Source organism: Odontesthes bonariensis, chromosome 8 (assembly GCF_027942865.1).
Source record: "Odontesthes bonariensis isolate fOdoBon6 chromosome 8, fOdoBon6.hap1, whole genome shotgun sequence".
NCBI classification, from domain to species: domain Eukaryota; kingdom Metazoa; phylum Chordata; class Actinopteri; order Atheriniformes; family Atherinopsidae; genus Odontesthes; species Odontesthes bonariensis.
The window spans coordinates 37,410,806-37,424,850 of NC_134513.1; the positions used below are offsets into that span (position 1 = coordinate 37,410,806).

At 42.0% G+C, this 14,045-nt stretch overlaps 1 protein-coding gene across 1 annotated transcript in view; it reads right to left on the reverse strand.

The window, feature by feature from the left end:
• stab2 (stabilin 2) overlaps window positions 1-14,045 on the reverse strand; it is a 94,068-nt gene that overhangs the window by 64,472 nt on the left and 15,551 nt on the right. The window contains exons 9-13 of the mRNA XM_075472372.1: window positions 7,459-7,586; window positions 7,240-7,373; window positions 4,375-4,454; window positions 3,915-4,061; window positions 2,834-2,977 (exon numbers count right to left, since the gene is read on the reverse strand). Coding sequence (XP_075328487.1) covers window positions 2,834-2,977; window positions 3,915-4,061; window positions 4,375-4,454; window positions 7,240-7,373; window positions 7,459-7,586 — 633 coding nt within the window. The remainder of the gene's footprint in view (window positions 1-2,833; window positions 2,978-3,914; window positions 4,062-4,374; window positions 4,455-7,239; window positions 7,374-7,458; window positions 7,587-14,045) is intronic.

The following is a 14,045-nucleotide window of genomic DNA, read 5'->3' on the forward strand; positions in this document are numbered from 1 at the left end:
AGGGTTGTTTTGATGCAACTGATTGGATTTCTCTTTGTAAGCCACATGGAGAGGACATTAATGCCATGACTGAGTGTGTGACTGACTATATAAACTTCTGTGTGGACAACACCATCCCCACCAGAACAGTGAGATGCTTCCCTAATAACAAACCCTGGATCACCTGTGAGCTAAAGGAACTATTGAACAAGAAAAAAAGAGCCTTTAGGGAGCGAGACAGGGAGTTACTGAGGAGTATACAGAAGCAGCTCAAAGTCAAGATCAGAGAGAGCAAGGAGGTGATAGAAAGAAGCTTGAGAGTAAACTGCAGAGGAACAATATCAGAGATGTGTGGTCAGGAATGAAGAAGATCACAGGCCTCAAGCAGAGGGAGGATCGGATGGATGGAAGTCTGGACAGAGCAAATGAGCTGAACACATTCTTCAACAGGTTCAGTTCAGGAACAAGCTCACCATCCTCCCCTCCTGTTCCCAGCCAAAGAGACATCCCACCCTCCTCTGACCCACAGCTTTCCTGTAACATCTCCACCTCCACCTCAGTCATGGATTCTTCTGCTTCCACTAGTTTGTCATCAACCCAATCAGGAGATGCTGCTGTCCCCTTTGCCTCCCCCTCCCACTTTTCTGTTTCTAGAAGTCAGGTGAAGAGGCAGTTGGAGAGACTGAACCGGAACAAGGCTGCAGGTCCAGATGGTGTCAGCCCCCGAGTCCTGAAGGCCTGTGCAGAGCAGCTCTGTGGGATTCTGCAACACCTTTTCAACCTTAGCTTGACCCAAGAGAAGGTACCACTGTTGTGGAAGACATCCTGTCTGGTTCCGGTACCAAAGAAAAGCCACCCTTCAGTCATCAATGACTACAGACCTGTTGCCCTGACATCCCACATCATGAAGGTCCTGGAGAGACTCCTGTTGACCCACCTGTGTAAGCAAACCAGCACATATCAGGACCCCCTGCAGTTTGCTTATCGCCATGGAGTGGGAGTTGAAGACGCTATCATACACCTGCTTCAACAAACCCACTGTCATCTGGACAAAGCAGGCAGCACTGTGAGGATCATGTTCTTTGATTTCTCCAGTGCATTTAACACAATCCAGCCTGATCTGCTTCGTCTGAAACTCCAGAAGACTCAGGTGGAGACCTCAACAATCACCTGGATTAATGACTACCTGACAAACAGACCACAGTTTGTCAGACTAAAGAATTGTGTGTCTAACCAGGTGATCAGCAGCACAGGAGCACCACAGGGGACTGTACTCTCACCATTCCTTTTCACTCTGTACACTTCAGACTTCCAGTACAAGTCAGACTCCTGTCATCTACAGAAATATTCAGATGACTCTGCAGTTGTCGGGTGTATCAGAGATGGACAAGAAGCTGAGTACAGAGAGCTGGTGGACCGCTTTGTGGCATGGTGTGGGAACAATCATCTCATCTTGAATGTTAACAAAACAAAGGAGATGAGTGTAGATTTCAGGAGAAACAGGGTCAGATCAAACCCTGTTTCCATCATGGGAGAAGAAGTGGAGGTGGTTGAGGAATATAAATACCTTGGTGTTCATGTGGACAACAGACTGGACTGGAGACAACAGTGAAGCAATCTACAAGAAAGGACAGAGCAGACTGTACTTCTTGAGGAAGCTAAGGTCCTTCAAGGTTTGCAACAAGATGTTGCAGATCTTCTACAAGTCTGTTGTTGAGAGCGTCATTTCCTCTTGCGTCATCTGTTGGGGCAGCAGCATCAGAACCAGGGACCTAAAAAGACTCAACAACCTGATAAGGAAGGCTGGTTCTGTTCTGGGGACGACTGTGGAACCTCTGGAGACAATGCAAAGAAGGATTTTGCATAAAATCAAGAGAATTATGGACAACCCTGAACATCCTCTCCATGAGACTGTTATCGGAAAACAGAGTCTCTTCAGTCAAAGGCTTCTTCAGTTTGGATGCAAAACGGACCGCTACAGGAAATCTTTCCTGCCCACAGCCATCAGCATCTATAATAACTCTTTGATTTAATTGAGCTACATCAACACCTAATTTCCCTCTGGGATAAATAAAGTATTTTTGAATTTGAATTTGAATTGAATATCAGGGCGTCTGAGGTCACCAGCAGGTGTAAAACTCCTTCTTCCTGTTCCTGGGAGCATATATCAGGGCGTCTGAAGTCACCAGCAGGTATAAAACTCCTTCTTCCTGTTCCTGGGAGCATATATCAGGGCGTCTGAAGTCACCAGCAGGTATAAAACTCCTTCTTCCTGTTCCTGGGAGCATATATCAGGGCGTCTGAAGTCACCAGCAGGTGTAAAGCTCCTTCTTCCTGTTCCTGGGAGCATATATCAGGGCGTCTGAAGTCACCAGCAGGTGTAAAACTCCTTCTTCCTGTTCCTGGGAGCATATATCAGGGCGTCTGAAGTCACCAGCAGGTATAAAACTCCTTCTTCCTGTTCCTGGGAGCATATATCAGGGCGTCTGAAGTCACCAGCAGGTGTAAAACTCCTTCTTCCTGTTCCTGGGAGCATATATCAGGGCGTCTGAGGTCACCAGCAGGTGTAAAACTCCTTCTTCCTGTTCCTGGGAGCATATATCAGGGCGTCTGAAGTCACCAGCAGGTTTAAAACTCCTTCTTCAGTGTGTGGATGTACAATGTGGTCAGAAACATTAAGTTTGGTCAGTTAAATGTTTGACTTGAGAGAAAGTGCTGCTTTTAACTCTGTGAGAGCCTGATTTTACTGCACAGAAACTATATATTTCAGTGTTCTTGTACATCTGTAGGACCGCCCCTGGATGAAGTGCAGCATTATTTCCAAAGAACAAACAGAAATGTTAATATCTCTTACGTCTGTGTTGCTCTCCACGGTGGCTGATACGCTGTCCATCAGATTACTGATGATATGGATCATACCGTTGGATGCAACGAGGTCCGACTGGATGATTGTGCCTTTCTTCCTGCTGCCATGGATACGGAGTTTGAGCTGAGTGTCCTGGAAAGAAACAAGATGGTGATCTTTTGATAAAACTATCAGCCTGTGTAACTTATTCCAACCCTCTCCCAGGCCATCAAAGAGAAGTTTTGTGTGTGTGCCAGAGGCCCTAAAGGCAGCCGGAGCTGCAGCTCCATCCTCTTCTCATCCCGTCCCACCTCTCTGCAGCTCCTAATACAATAAATCTGGTCCAACTATCTATCCCCAGTGACACATTTGTACATCACTGGGTGTTCATTGAAGGTGGCATGGTTTGGAAAATGTTTGCATCCCCCACCAGGTTGCTGGGGGATGCAACATACAGCATCTCCTTGTACCCAGTCATCTGCCAATCATTTCATCAGTTTATTTACACAGCCCATCTAAAAACAGCAAAGGTAACCGAAGTCAACTGGAATAAAGAAGGAAGCTCAATAAGAAGCAAACCACCAATTTAAACTCTACTCAAGTCAAGAAGAAGAGGTGAGACCTCAGCAATGATTGAAATATTTCTTTAGTCTGAGTGGTGGTTTATGTAAAGGCCAAGATCTTTGTCTGATGATCCAGTCTAAGCTGTCCAACTGTCTTCTTCTACATTTTCACTGTCTTCTTCTTCTCCTAAAGTCCAAAACAACCACAAGTTTCATTTAAAGCTGCAACAGTTGGTCAGAATGAATGTGTCACATTTGATCTTTTGGTGGTTTGACTTCTCTGAACCTTTTGGACTTGTGCTCAGGTCAAACTAAAGGCTGTGTTTTTGAGTCTGAACACTCAATCCAGGAGCAGTTTCACTCTGATGCAGTGAAGAAGCTCACAGTGCAGATGTAAAAACCATTGGCTTGTATTGGGTGTCAAACATTAAAAAACCTGAAGGGGTTTCTTTTGTTTTGTTTGTTTTCTCTTGGTGGTTTAATCTCATTTTCCTGATGTTTCTGATGGATGGCGCCTCTCTTCTCACCCAGTCTGATGCGACCACGGCTGATTTTCCCGTCAGAGTGTAGAAGACATCGGTTTTCTTCAGAGAGTCAGATGGCATCGCCCCAGCAGCCAGGTGGATCTTACACAGGTACTTAGCTTTGGACGTGTCGGCTGTCAGAGTCTTCATCTGGAAAACAAATGAAGATTTACAGCGTTTCATCTGATTATTACAACCTATTGTTAATATACAATCATTGTAAATATTAAGAATTTTTTGAGCTACTTGACTAATTTGAATTCCCCCCATTTATAATTGGGGGATGAATAAAGTATTTTTCTATTCTATTCTATTTCTTCTATTCCTGAGTTCAAACCACAGACTTCATTCCATCCTGGACTTCAGTTCACACATCTCCTTCCACATAAATGCGAGATGATCAATAGAAAAGTTTCTTCAACTCAAACTGCTGGTCGATACGTTTATTGGGTGCGATTCTCACCGAAAGTCCCCTGAAGCCTCTGTTGAGCGGGACGAAAACTGTGAAAGGACCCAAATTCATCAGCGGAAACACCAGAGAACCTGAAAAAAACAAACAGATCCAGCATCAACAGCATCTCTATCCATGGAACACCTGCAGGACACAAGGCTTCAGCTCAGACGCAACAAATCAGGTGGAACTTCTGTTGTTTCTGACAGCAGGATGTGATGATGAAGGAATGTTTGACCCAACAGGCAGCTGCTCAGTTACTGATATGATGCTTAATAATAAATGTCCTATCCTTTAGGAAACGTCCTTTAGGAGAGAAAGGACTACAGACCGGTATCCCTTCTACCCTTTCTGTCCAAAACTCTTGAATGTGCTGTCTTTAAACAACTGTCCTCTTACCTCCACCAGAACAACCTCTTGGACCCCCACCAGTCCGGGTTCAAGGTGGGCCACATACCTGAGACGGCCCTCCTAGCAGTAACTGAGTCACTCCAAACTGCTGGAGCTAACTCTCTCTCCTCTGTCCTGGTTCTCCTGGACCCTAACCCTAACCCTGGACCTGTCTGCAGCATCTGACCCAGTGAACCACCACATCCTTCTCTCTACCCTGGAGGGAATGGGGGTTTCTGGCTCTGCACTCTCCATGTTCTCATCCTACCTGACAGGTCGCTTCTACCAGGTCACACTGAGAGGGTCTGTGTCCAAGCCACGTGGGCTCACCACTGGGGTTCCACAAGGTTCGGTCCTGGGTCCTCTTCTTTTCTCCCTCTACACATCATCTCTTGGTTCTGTCATCCACTCTCACTTTTCCTACCACTGCTATGCAGATGACACCCAGCTGATTTTGCCCCGTCTTTTTCCCCCTCCTGACACCCAAGTGGAGGCATTGCTGGCGGACATCTCGGGGTGGATCTCGATGCACCACCTTAAGCTCAACCTGAGACTGAGCTGGTGTTTCTCCCGGGGAAAGGCTGCCCGTTCAGAGACCTGGCTGTCACCATGGATGACTCTGTGGTGACATCAACCCGGACCGCGAGGAGTCTGGGTGTGACCCTGGATGACCAACTGTCGTTCTGGGCAAACAGGGCATCAGTGACTGTGGGAGCGAAATGTCATGACATGGCCTAATTACATCGTGTGCGTTGTTGACTGGTTCAAATGATTATTGTTTAAGGCTAGAATGAGCTTGTTTACGATAGCGGCGAAAGCCAGGCGCCTTAGAGAAGATTGGGCTGGAGCCACGTACGCATTGTATGAAGCAGGGCAGTATAAAGGAGTGTCACAAACTGAGGTCAAAGGGAATCTCCGGACATTTCCGAATGCACATGTTTCTGTGACGGTTTGTTCAATAAAACTTCCCCATGAGAGGCTGACCGCGTGGATTCGACTCCTTTTTTCTCCACAACAAGACCCGTTCCTGCCGATTCCTCCTCTCCAACATCTGGAGGATGAAAATCCATCTCTGCAGGAAACACTATCCAGATCCGCCCTCTTAGGACATCACCTGTTTCGTCCCAGCTCCTTACGCACTTATTTGTTTCCTAAATTGTCTTCCCATATGTCTCGGTACCTAACTTACCGCACTTACTCTAGCACTAGTTATGCTCTTTTGCCTACCGATGTGGAACACACTGATTGTAAGTCGCTTTGGATAAAAGCGTCTGCAGAATGACGGTAATGTAATGTAATGTAAAGACGCTCTGACGCTTCCTCGGGAGATAAAACTCGATGTTAGAAAACTCCGATCATCTTCTTCTTTTCTCCACAAACAGTTTAGAACTGAAGAACCTTTCAGATGAGAGGAGAAACATCCTTAAGAACCAACAAGCAGAAGTCCAGTCGCCTTCTGTTAAAGCTCTCGGGATTGGTAAACACAGTCACAAGAGACAGCCGGTGAACAGGAAATAAAGATAAACAATGTGGTCTATGAAGGACACAAACTGTCCCAAAGACTCCTTTCCCTGAGTCAGATGTGGGCAGGAAGGGTAGAAATCCATCAGAGATCAGCTGGTTTACTTTAAACAAGGAAAGGATTTGATTGAAATCATTTTTCAGAGAAACATTTGCACACATATGCTTTATATTTAACTAAAATTTTAGTTGTTTTAGTTTTTTAAATTTTAGTTGTCTCAGTTATGTGTCAATTTTAGCTTTCTGCACATTTGGAGTCTGGAGAAACGCAATTTCAGTCACTGTGTAATGTACTGTTGCGTAGAAGATTGACAATAAAGTTGTCACGCCCATGGACTTGTGTTTTTTAATATCATGTTTTAAGTTACGTTTTTTTTGTTCAGTTCATGTCTTGGTTTTTAGTTTTGCCATGGTTTTTCCCTTCACTTCCCTCACCCAGGTAATTAGTTCATTCCCCTCACCTGTCCATTGTCTCCAGCTGCACTCATTCTCCAATCACTCCCAGCCCTCTATTTAGTCTCTTGTCTCCCCTGTCTGTTTGTTGGTTCCTTGTTTGTTTCTGCCCCTTCATGCCATGCTACGACGTATCTTGACCAAGTTAAGTATTTATTTATTAATAAATAAATAAGTGTTTATTTATTAATCCTTGCCATGTTAAGTCCTTGTTTTGTTCTCCAGTATTTTTCCCCAGTTGCGGCTAAGCCGCGCTTTGTGTTGTTACTTTGTTTTTTGTTAATAAATCACCCTTCTTCTTTGAAAAGTCCGCATCCGTGTCCTCCCTACACCACATCCTGACAGAAGTTCACTATGACTATGAGTGTATCCATGAGTTGGAGCCGTCATGGACCTGGGATGTTCTGTATTCCTGCTCAAAGCAGCTGCTTTAAACTTTCAAAGCATTAAAAAGCAGTTGCTGTTTGTAACCTAAGCCTGCACATAGGGAAAGTAGAAGGACCCTCCTCTTACTGAACAGAGAGATGGCGCTGCTCAGCTGGCCGCTCCACTGTCCTCCAGGCTCCGTGTTCAGCTCGTTCAGACGCTGAATGATGTTCCCGTAACACACCTTCCCGTTGCCGATGTAACCCTGGAGACAGGTGCACCTGGGGAGCAGAGCAGCAGCACGTCAGGGCTGGGACACGTGGTGTGCATGTGGCCGTCTCATCAAACGGAGGTCAGGTGACTCACTCCACTCCTCCTGGTCCCAGCGTGGAGCAGTTGGCGTTCTTGTGGCAGGAACCAGGTCTGCAGGCATCCCTCAGGCTGCAGCCGCCAGGCGACAGGTTCTCAAATCCAGGGAGACACTCGCAGTGAGACTGAAACACAGCAGGAATATGGAGGTAGATTTGTTTCTTTATTATTCAATCAAAAAAAAGGTTGCTTCAATCAAAAAATATATTTTCAATCAAAAAAACCCGTTTCAATCAAAGAAAAAAAGTGTTTGAATGCAAAAATATATTTGAGACTCAAAAAAATGCATTTGAACACTATTTTTTTTTGCTTGAAAATGTTTTTTTGATAGAAGTGAAGGTTTTTTTATTTGAAGCAACTTTTTTGATTGAAGTATTGTTGTTTTGTGTTTGGGCCATATTATGGGTAGGACATTTGTGTCTTTATAATTCAATCAAAAAAGAAGTTGCTTCAAACAAACAAAAAATATTTTCAATAAAAAAATCACTTCAATCAAAAAATAAACCTTTTCAATCATAGAAAAAATGTTTTTGAATGCAAAAAAATATTTGAGACTCGAAAAATTGCACTTGAACACTTTTTTTTTTGATTGAAAATGTTTTCTTTGATTGAAGTAATCTTTTTTGTGTTTGGACCATGTTATGGGTAGGACATTTGTGTCTTAATTATTCAATCCCAAAAAAGTTGCTTCAATCAAAAAAAAAACATTTTCAATCAAAGAAAAAACTGTTTAAATGCAAAAAAAAAAAAATCATTTGAAGTGTTTTTTTTTTTTGATTGAACTTTCTTTTTTTGTGAATGAAGTGAAAAAAGTTTTGAAGTCGTTTTTTTTTTTTTAATCATTTTGACACAAACGTACCGCAGTGGGCGGGTGCTTCCCCATTGGTCAGACATGTTTGAGTGACAAGTGTCTACACCAACGACGTCTTTCTGACAAGCAAGTCATGGTCGCCACTCGCCAGCGAGCCAGGAAGCAGTGGTCAGGCAGTGGTGGAGTTGTTGGTAAGTAGATAAAACCGTATTAAAATGATTGGTGTCACGTTATTAGCCTACTCTGTTTGATATTTCGATTAAACATACAGCTTGCTAACTTAGCTCACGTTGACTAATTTGTGTGATTGTGTTAGATATCTGACGCCTCATATTGTCAGGCAGGCTAGCAGGGTGCGCTAACGGCTAATTGAATTGTTTATTTCACTTAAGTAACGTTACAGAGGCTTGCTATGTGCTAGTGCTATATTGTGTTATAATACGTAACGTCATTAGTGGTCAAACAACAGTCCACAGGCCAACTGTTGCCCACAGCGCTGCCTGTTTAGCAGCAACAGGTCATGCAGAGCCTGAGTCTATCTTCTCACACAGCCCACAGGATTACACGACGCTGAAGTTGGCATCCGATTCGCCAGCCTCCGATTCGCGCATTAAAGGGGTGGGCATAAAGGGCCATTTCACTGCTTTTTTGCATTTTGATCGACCAAAACAAGGTCCTATATGGAAACTACAAAAGTTACACTGATCAAATCTGGATGGAATTATTCTAAAGAGGCTATAGATTCATTAAAATCTTGTTTGGGATTTGTGAAACCTTTTTCTGATTTGTAAAAATACAGAACAGGGCCATTTCACTTCTTTTTTGTTATTCTGATCACCCTGAACTGGGTCCTGTATGGAAACTACATTACTTAGACAGCTCAAATCTTGATATAATTATTCTAAAGAGGCTATAGATTCATTAAAACCTTGTTTGGGATTTGTGAAACCTTTTTCTGATTTGTGAAAATACAGAACAGGGCCATTTCACTGCTTTTTTTGCATTTTGATCGACCAAAACAAGGTCCTGTATGGAAACTACAAAAGTTACACTGATCAAATCTGGATGGAATTATTCTAAAGAGGTTGTAGATTCATTAAAACCTTGTTTGGGATTTGTGAAACCTTTTTCTGATTTGTGAAAATACAGAACAGGGCCATTTCACTGCTTTTTTGGTATTCTGATCACCCTGAACTGGGTCCTGTATGGAAACTACATTACTTAGACAGCTCAAATCTGGATAGAATTATTCTAAAGAGGGTACAGAGTCTTTAAAACACATTTTATTATTTGTGAAAACTTTATTTGGTCATTGAAAATTCAAAAAGTTCCTCTGAGCTTTCTTTCTTCTTTTCATTTGGACCATCCAAAACCAGAACCTGTATGAAAAATGATTAAATATGGGTTTAATCATTGATCACATGATATAAATGATATCAAACACACTTTAGAATTTGTGAAACCTTTCTTTGTCCCAAAATTCACTGGAGTCCTCGCCTCTCCATGTTCATTTTAATTTCCATGAGGATCTCCTGTCTTTCACTACATAGGAAAAAGAAAAAGTTCATGCATTTTACGTCACTAACTACTTACAAGAGTCTTCTTTACTTGTTGACTTTATTATCATGTTCTTTTATCTAGAAACAATGACTTCTCTCACCTTTCTTCCATCTGCCCGTGGTCAACCTCTGCCACCGGTTCAATCCGTTTCATTTTTCTGACTACTTCCAGAGCCTTTATTGTTGCCTGCATCAGACATCCCATAGTCCAACCATTAATATGCCCTATTCTGTATTGGATGCTTTGATGAAATCTGCATCACACATTTATTGCTGTCATCTCATTAATCTTTCCACTAACATGTGCTATCATTTCAGACCCTGCTTGTCTTCTCCTGCTCCCATCATAGTCATCTTACCTCCCATCTGAGTGCAGACAGGACCTTCTTCATCCCTTTATTAACACTATCTTAGATGTCTGTAAAACAACTGTTCAACATTGTCTTTGCCTTGCAGCCCTTTAGCCTATTTGTGAATGTGATAACCTGCCATTGTAATAATGAGATTAAAAACTGTCTATTTGGCTAAAGTTTGTTTCCAGTTGCCATTTTACAAGACACGTCAAGAAAATAAAAATTAATTTTATTTGACATATTTAATGTAAAATAATGGGTGGTTAAAGACATGGTAGGTAATCCTGTTCAGAAACACATTTTGTAATACTGGGTGAAATGGTCCGTCTATCCTGAGAGAAATCTATACAAGATGTATTTAGAAAAAGGGATGAAAATAATCAGACCTCTGTGGCAGCTGCAGGACTGAGAAAAAGCTGACCAATCCCGCTGATCTCGGATTGGTCGCCTACAAAAAACCAATCAGATGCCTCTGCTTTCTGCCTACGCCCCCCTCTGCCGGCTCCCTGCTCCATGTGCGCATGCGGTTCCACCGGCTTTGGATGAAGCACTGACGGAATGGGGAGGGGGGGGTGGAGCTTAGAGGAGTGGACACTTTCGAATCTTGCTAGCTCTCTTGCTAGCTCTCTAGGATTACCTACCATAGCTTTAAGACCAACAGTAATCATTAGGTTGTGCTTACATGATTTAGAATACTGTACATGGACATATGTATCTGTTAGGATGGCCATGTAGCAGCTGGATACGCAAGGTAGGAGACTTGAGGCAGAGGTAGTGATGAACCAACCGGGTGTTTTATTCACCAACATTTACATCAATCATACACTTTAACATGGACACATACTGCGGACCAGGAGCACTGTGGTCCTAGCAGCATTCGTAGTAACAGGACCAACTCTCTCACGTGGTCCAACTGGCAGCCTTATATCCTACTCTGGCTCCACCAACCAAACCCGTAGGGGATTCTGCTCCTCCCATTACACATCCCCATAACAACAACACACAAAAACCTTAAAATACATTTACCCTCTATTATAAAATCAATCAATTCCTAGCATGTCTAAACAAAAGTACCAAATCTACCAAAGACTTCCCCTAACTGATTCTGGTGCACTCCCCCCTACACTAATCAGCACATGGTACGACCCGGAACCTTCAAACGCTGCAGACTGAATGTAGGGACTCTTTTGACTGAGCACCCTGGAGAGGAGACATAGGTGAATGACTTTACACACAAATTTCAGAATTCACCATTCCAAACAGCATAGTCACCTCACAGTTTATCACATCCTTTAGCTACACGTATCCTTATCACAGAGCATTTCAGGCTACTAACTGACTGGATGTTTCCCTTTACAGGCCTGGTCCCCCCTCACTCCCCGCTGAGGGCAACACAGGACCTGCACACCCACCTGTTGTTAATATACACATTCAATAAAACATTTGACAATTTATTTATGCCACATTATTAAAAATACTACTCATGTGACCTCAAAGACCAAAAGTCAGAATGAAGATTACCTTCATTACAGTAGCCCATTTTCCCATTGTAATTTATTTTACTCTACTCTGGAGCCACGACAACACTACACATTTTTAACTGACCAAACTACACACTGTTCTATCTATATTACAACAACTTAACAAGAAGTTTATTTCTCACTGGCAACCACTTGGAGATATGAAGAAATAGTTTAACCCAAAAGACATCTTCAACATTCCAGAAAGACAAATCTTGATTAAGTAAATGTATTTCAACCTTACATTCACAAATTGTCTGGTATAGGGTGAACTCTAACAGCAAAATGTAATGTTTAATATCCAATTCATCAGTGCACATAACACATAATGGCAAAATACTACAGGTTTGATAGACGATATAATCAGGAAGTTGTGGTACAGTATCTAAGATAGTGTTAATAATGGGATGAAGAAGGTCCTGTCTGCACTCAGATGGGAGGTAAGATGACTATGATGGGAGCAGGAGAAGACAAGCAGGGTCTGAAATGATAGCACATGTTAGTGGAAAGATTCATGAGATGACAGCAATAAATGTGTGATGCAGATTTCATCAAAGCATCCAATACAGAATAGAGCATATTAATGGTTGGACTATGGGATGTCTGATGCAGGCAACAATAAAGGCTCTGGAAGTAGTCAGAAAAATGAAACGGATTGAATCGGTGGCAGAGGTTGACCACGGGCAGATGGAAGAAAGGTGAGAGAAGTCATTGTTTCTAGATAAAAGAACATGATAATAAAGTCAACAAGTAAAGAAGACTCTTGTAAGTAGTTAGTGACGTAAAATGCATGAACTTTTTCTTTTTCCTATGTAGTGAAAGACAGGAGATCCTCATGGAAATTAAAATGAACATGGAGAGGCGAGGACTCCAGTGAATTTTGGGACAAAGAAAGGTTTCACAAATTCTAAAGTGTGTTTGATATCATTTATATCATGTGATCAATGATTAAACCCATATTTAATCATTTTTCATACAGGTTCTGGTTTTGGATGGTCCAAATGAAAAGAAGAAAGAAAGCTCAGAGGAACTTTTTGAATTTTCAATGACCAAATAAAGTTTTCACAAATAATAAAATGTGTTTTAAAGACTCTGTACCCTCTTTAGAATAATTCTATCCAGATTTGAGCAGTCTAAGTAATATAGTTTCCATACAGGATCCAGTTCAGGGTGATCAGAATACCAAAAAAGCAGTGAAATGGCCCTGTTCTGTATTTTCACAAATCAGAAAAAGGTTTCACAAATCCCAAACAAGGTTTTAATGAATCTATAGCCTCTTTAGAATAATTCTATCCAGATTTGAGCAGTCTAAGTAATATAGTTTCCATACAGGACCCAGTTCAGGGTGATCAGAATACCAAAAAAGCAGTGAAATGGCCCTGTTCTTTATTTTCACAAATCAGAAAAAGGTTTCACAAATCCCAAACAAGGTTTTAATGAATCTATAGCCTCTTTAGAATAATTCCATCCAGATTTGAGCAGTCTAAGTAATGTAGTTTCCATACAGGACCAAGTTCAGGGTGATCAGAATACCAAAAAAGCAGTGAAATGGCCCTATTCTGCATTTTCACAAATCAGAAAAAGGTTTCACAAATCCCAAACAAGGTTTTAATGAATCTATAGCCTCTTTAGAATAATTATATCAAGATTTGAGCTGTCTAAGTAATGTAGTTTCCATACAGGACCCAGTTCAGGGTGATCAGAATAACAAAAAAGAAGTGAAATGGCCCTGTTCTGTATTTTTACAAATCAGAAAAAGGTTTCACAAATCCCAAACAAGATTTTAATGAATCTATAGCCTCTTTAGAATAATTCCATCCAGATTTGAGCAGTGTAACTTTTGTAGTTTCCATATAGGACCTTGTTTTGGTCGATCAAAATGCAAAAAAGCAGTGAAATGGCCCTTTATGCCCACCCCTTTAATGCGCGAATCGGAGGCTGGCGAATCGGATGCCAACTTCAGCGTCGTGTAATCCTGTGGGCTGTGTGAGAAGATAGACTCAGGCTCTGCATGACCTGTTGCTGCTAAACAGGCAGCGCTGTGGGCAACAGTTGGCCTGTGGACTGTTGTTTGACCACTAATGACGTTACGTATTATAACACAATATAGCACTAGCACATAGCAAGCCTCTGTAACGTTACTTAAGTGAAATAAACAATTCAATTAGCCGTTAGCGCACCCTGCTAGCCTGCCTGACAATATGAGGCGTCAGATATCTAACACAATCACACAAATTAGTCAACGTGAGCTAAGTTAGCAAGCTGTATGTTTAATCGAAATATCAAACAGAGTAGGCTAATAACGTGACACCAATCATTTTAATACGGTTTTATCTACTTA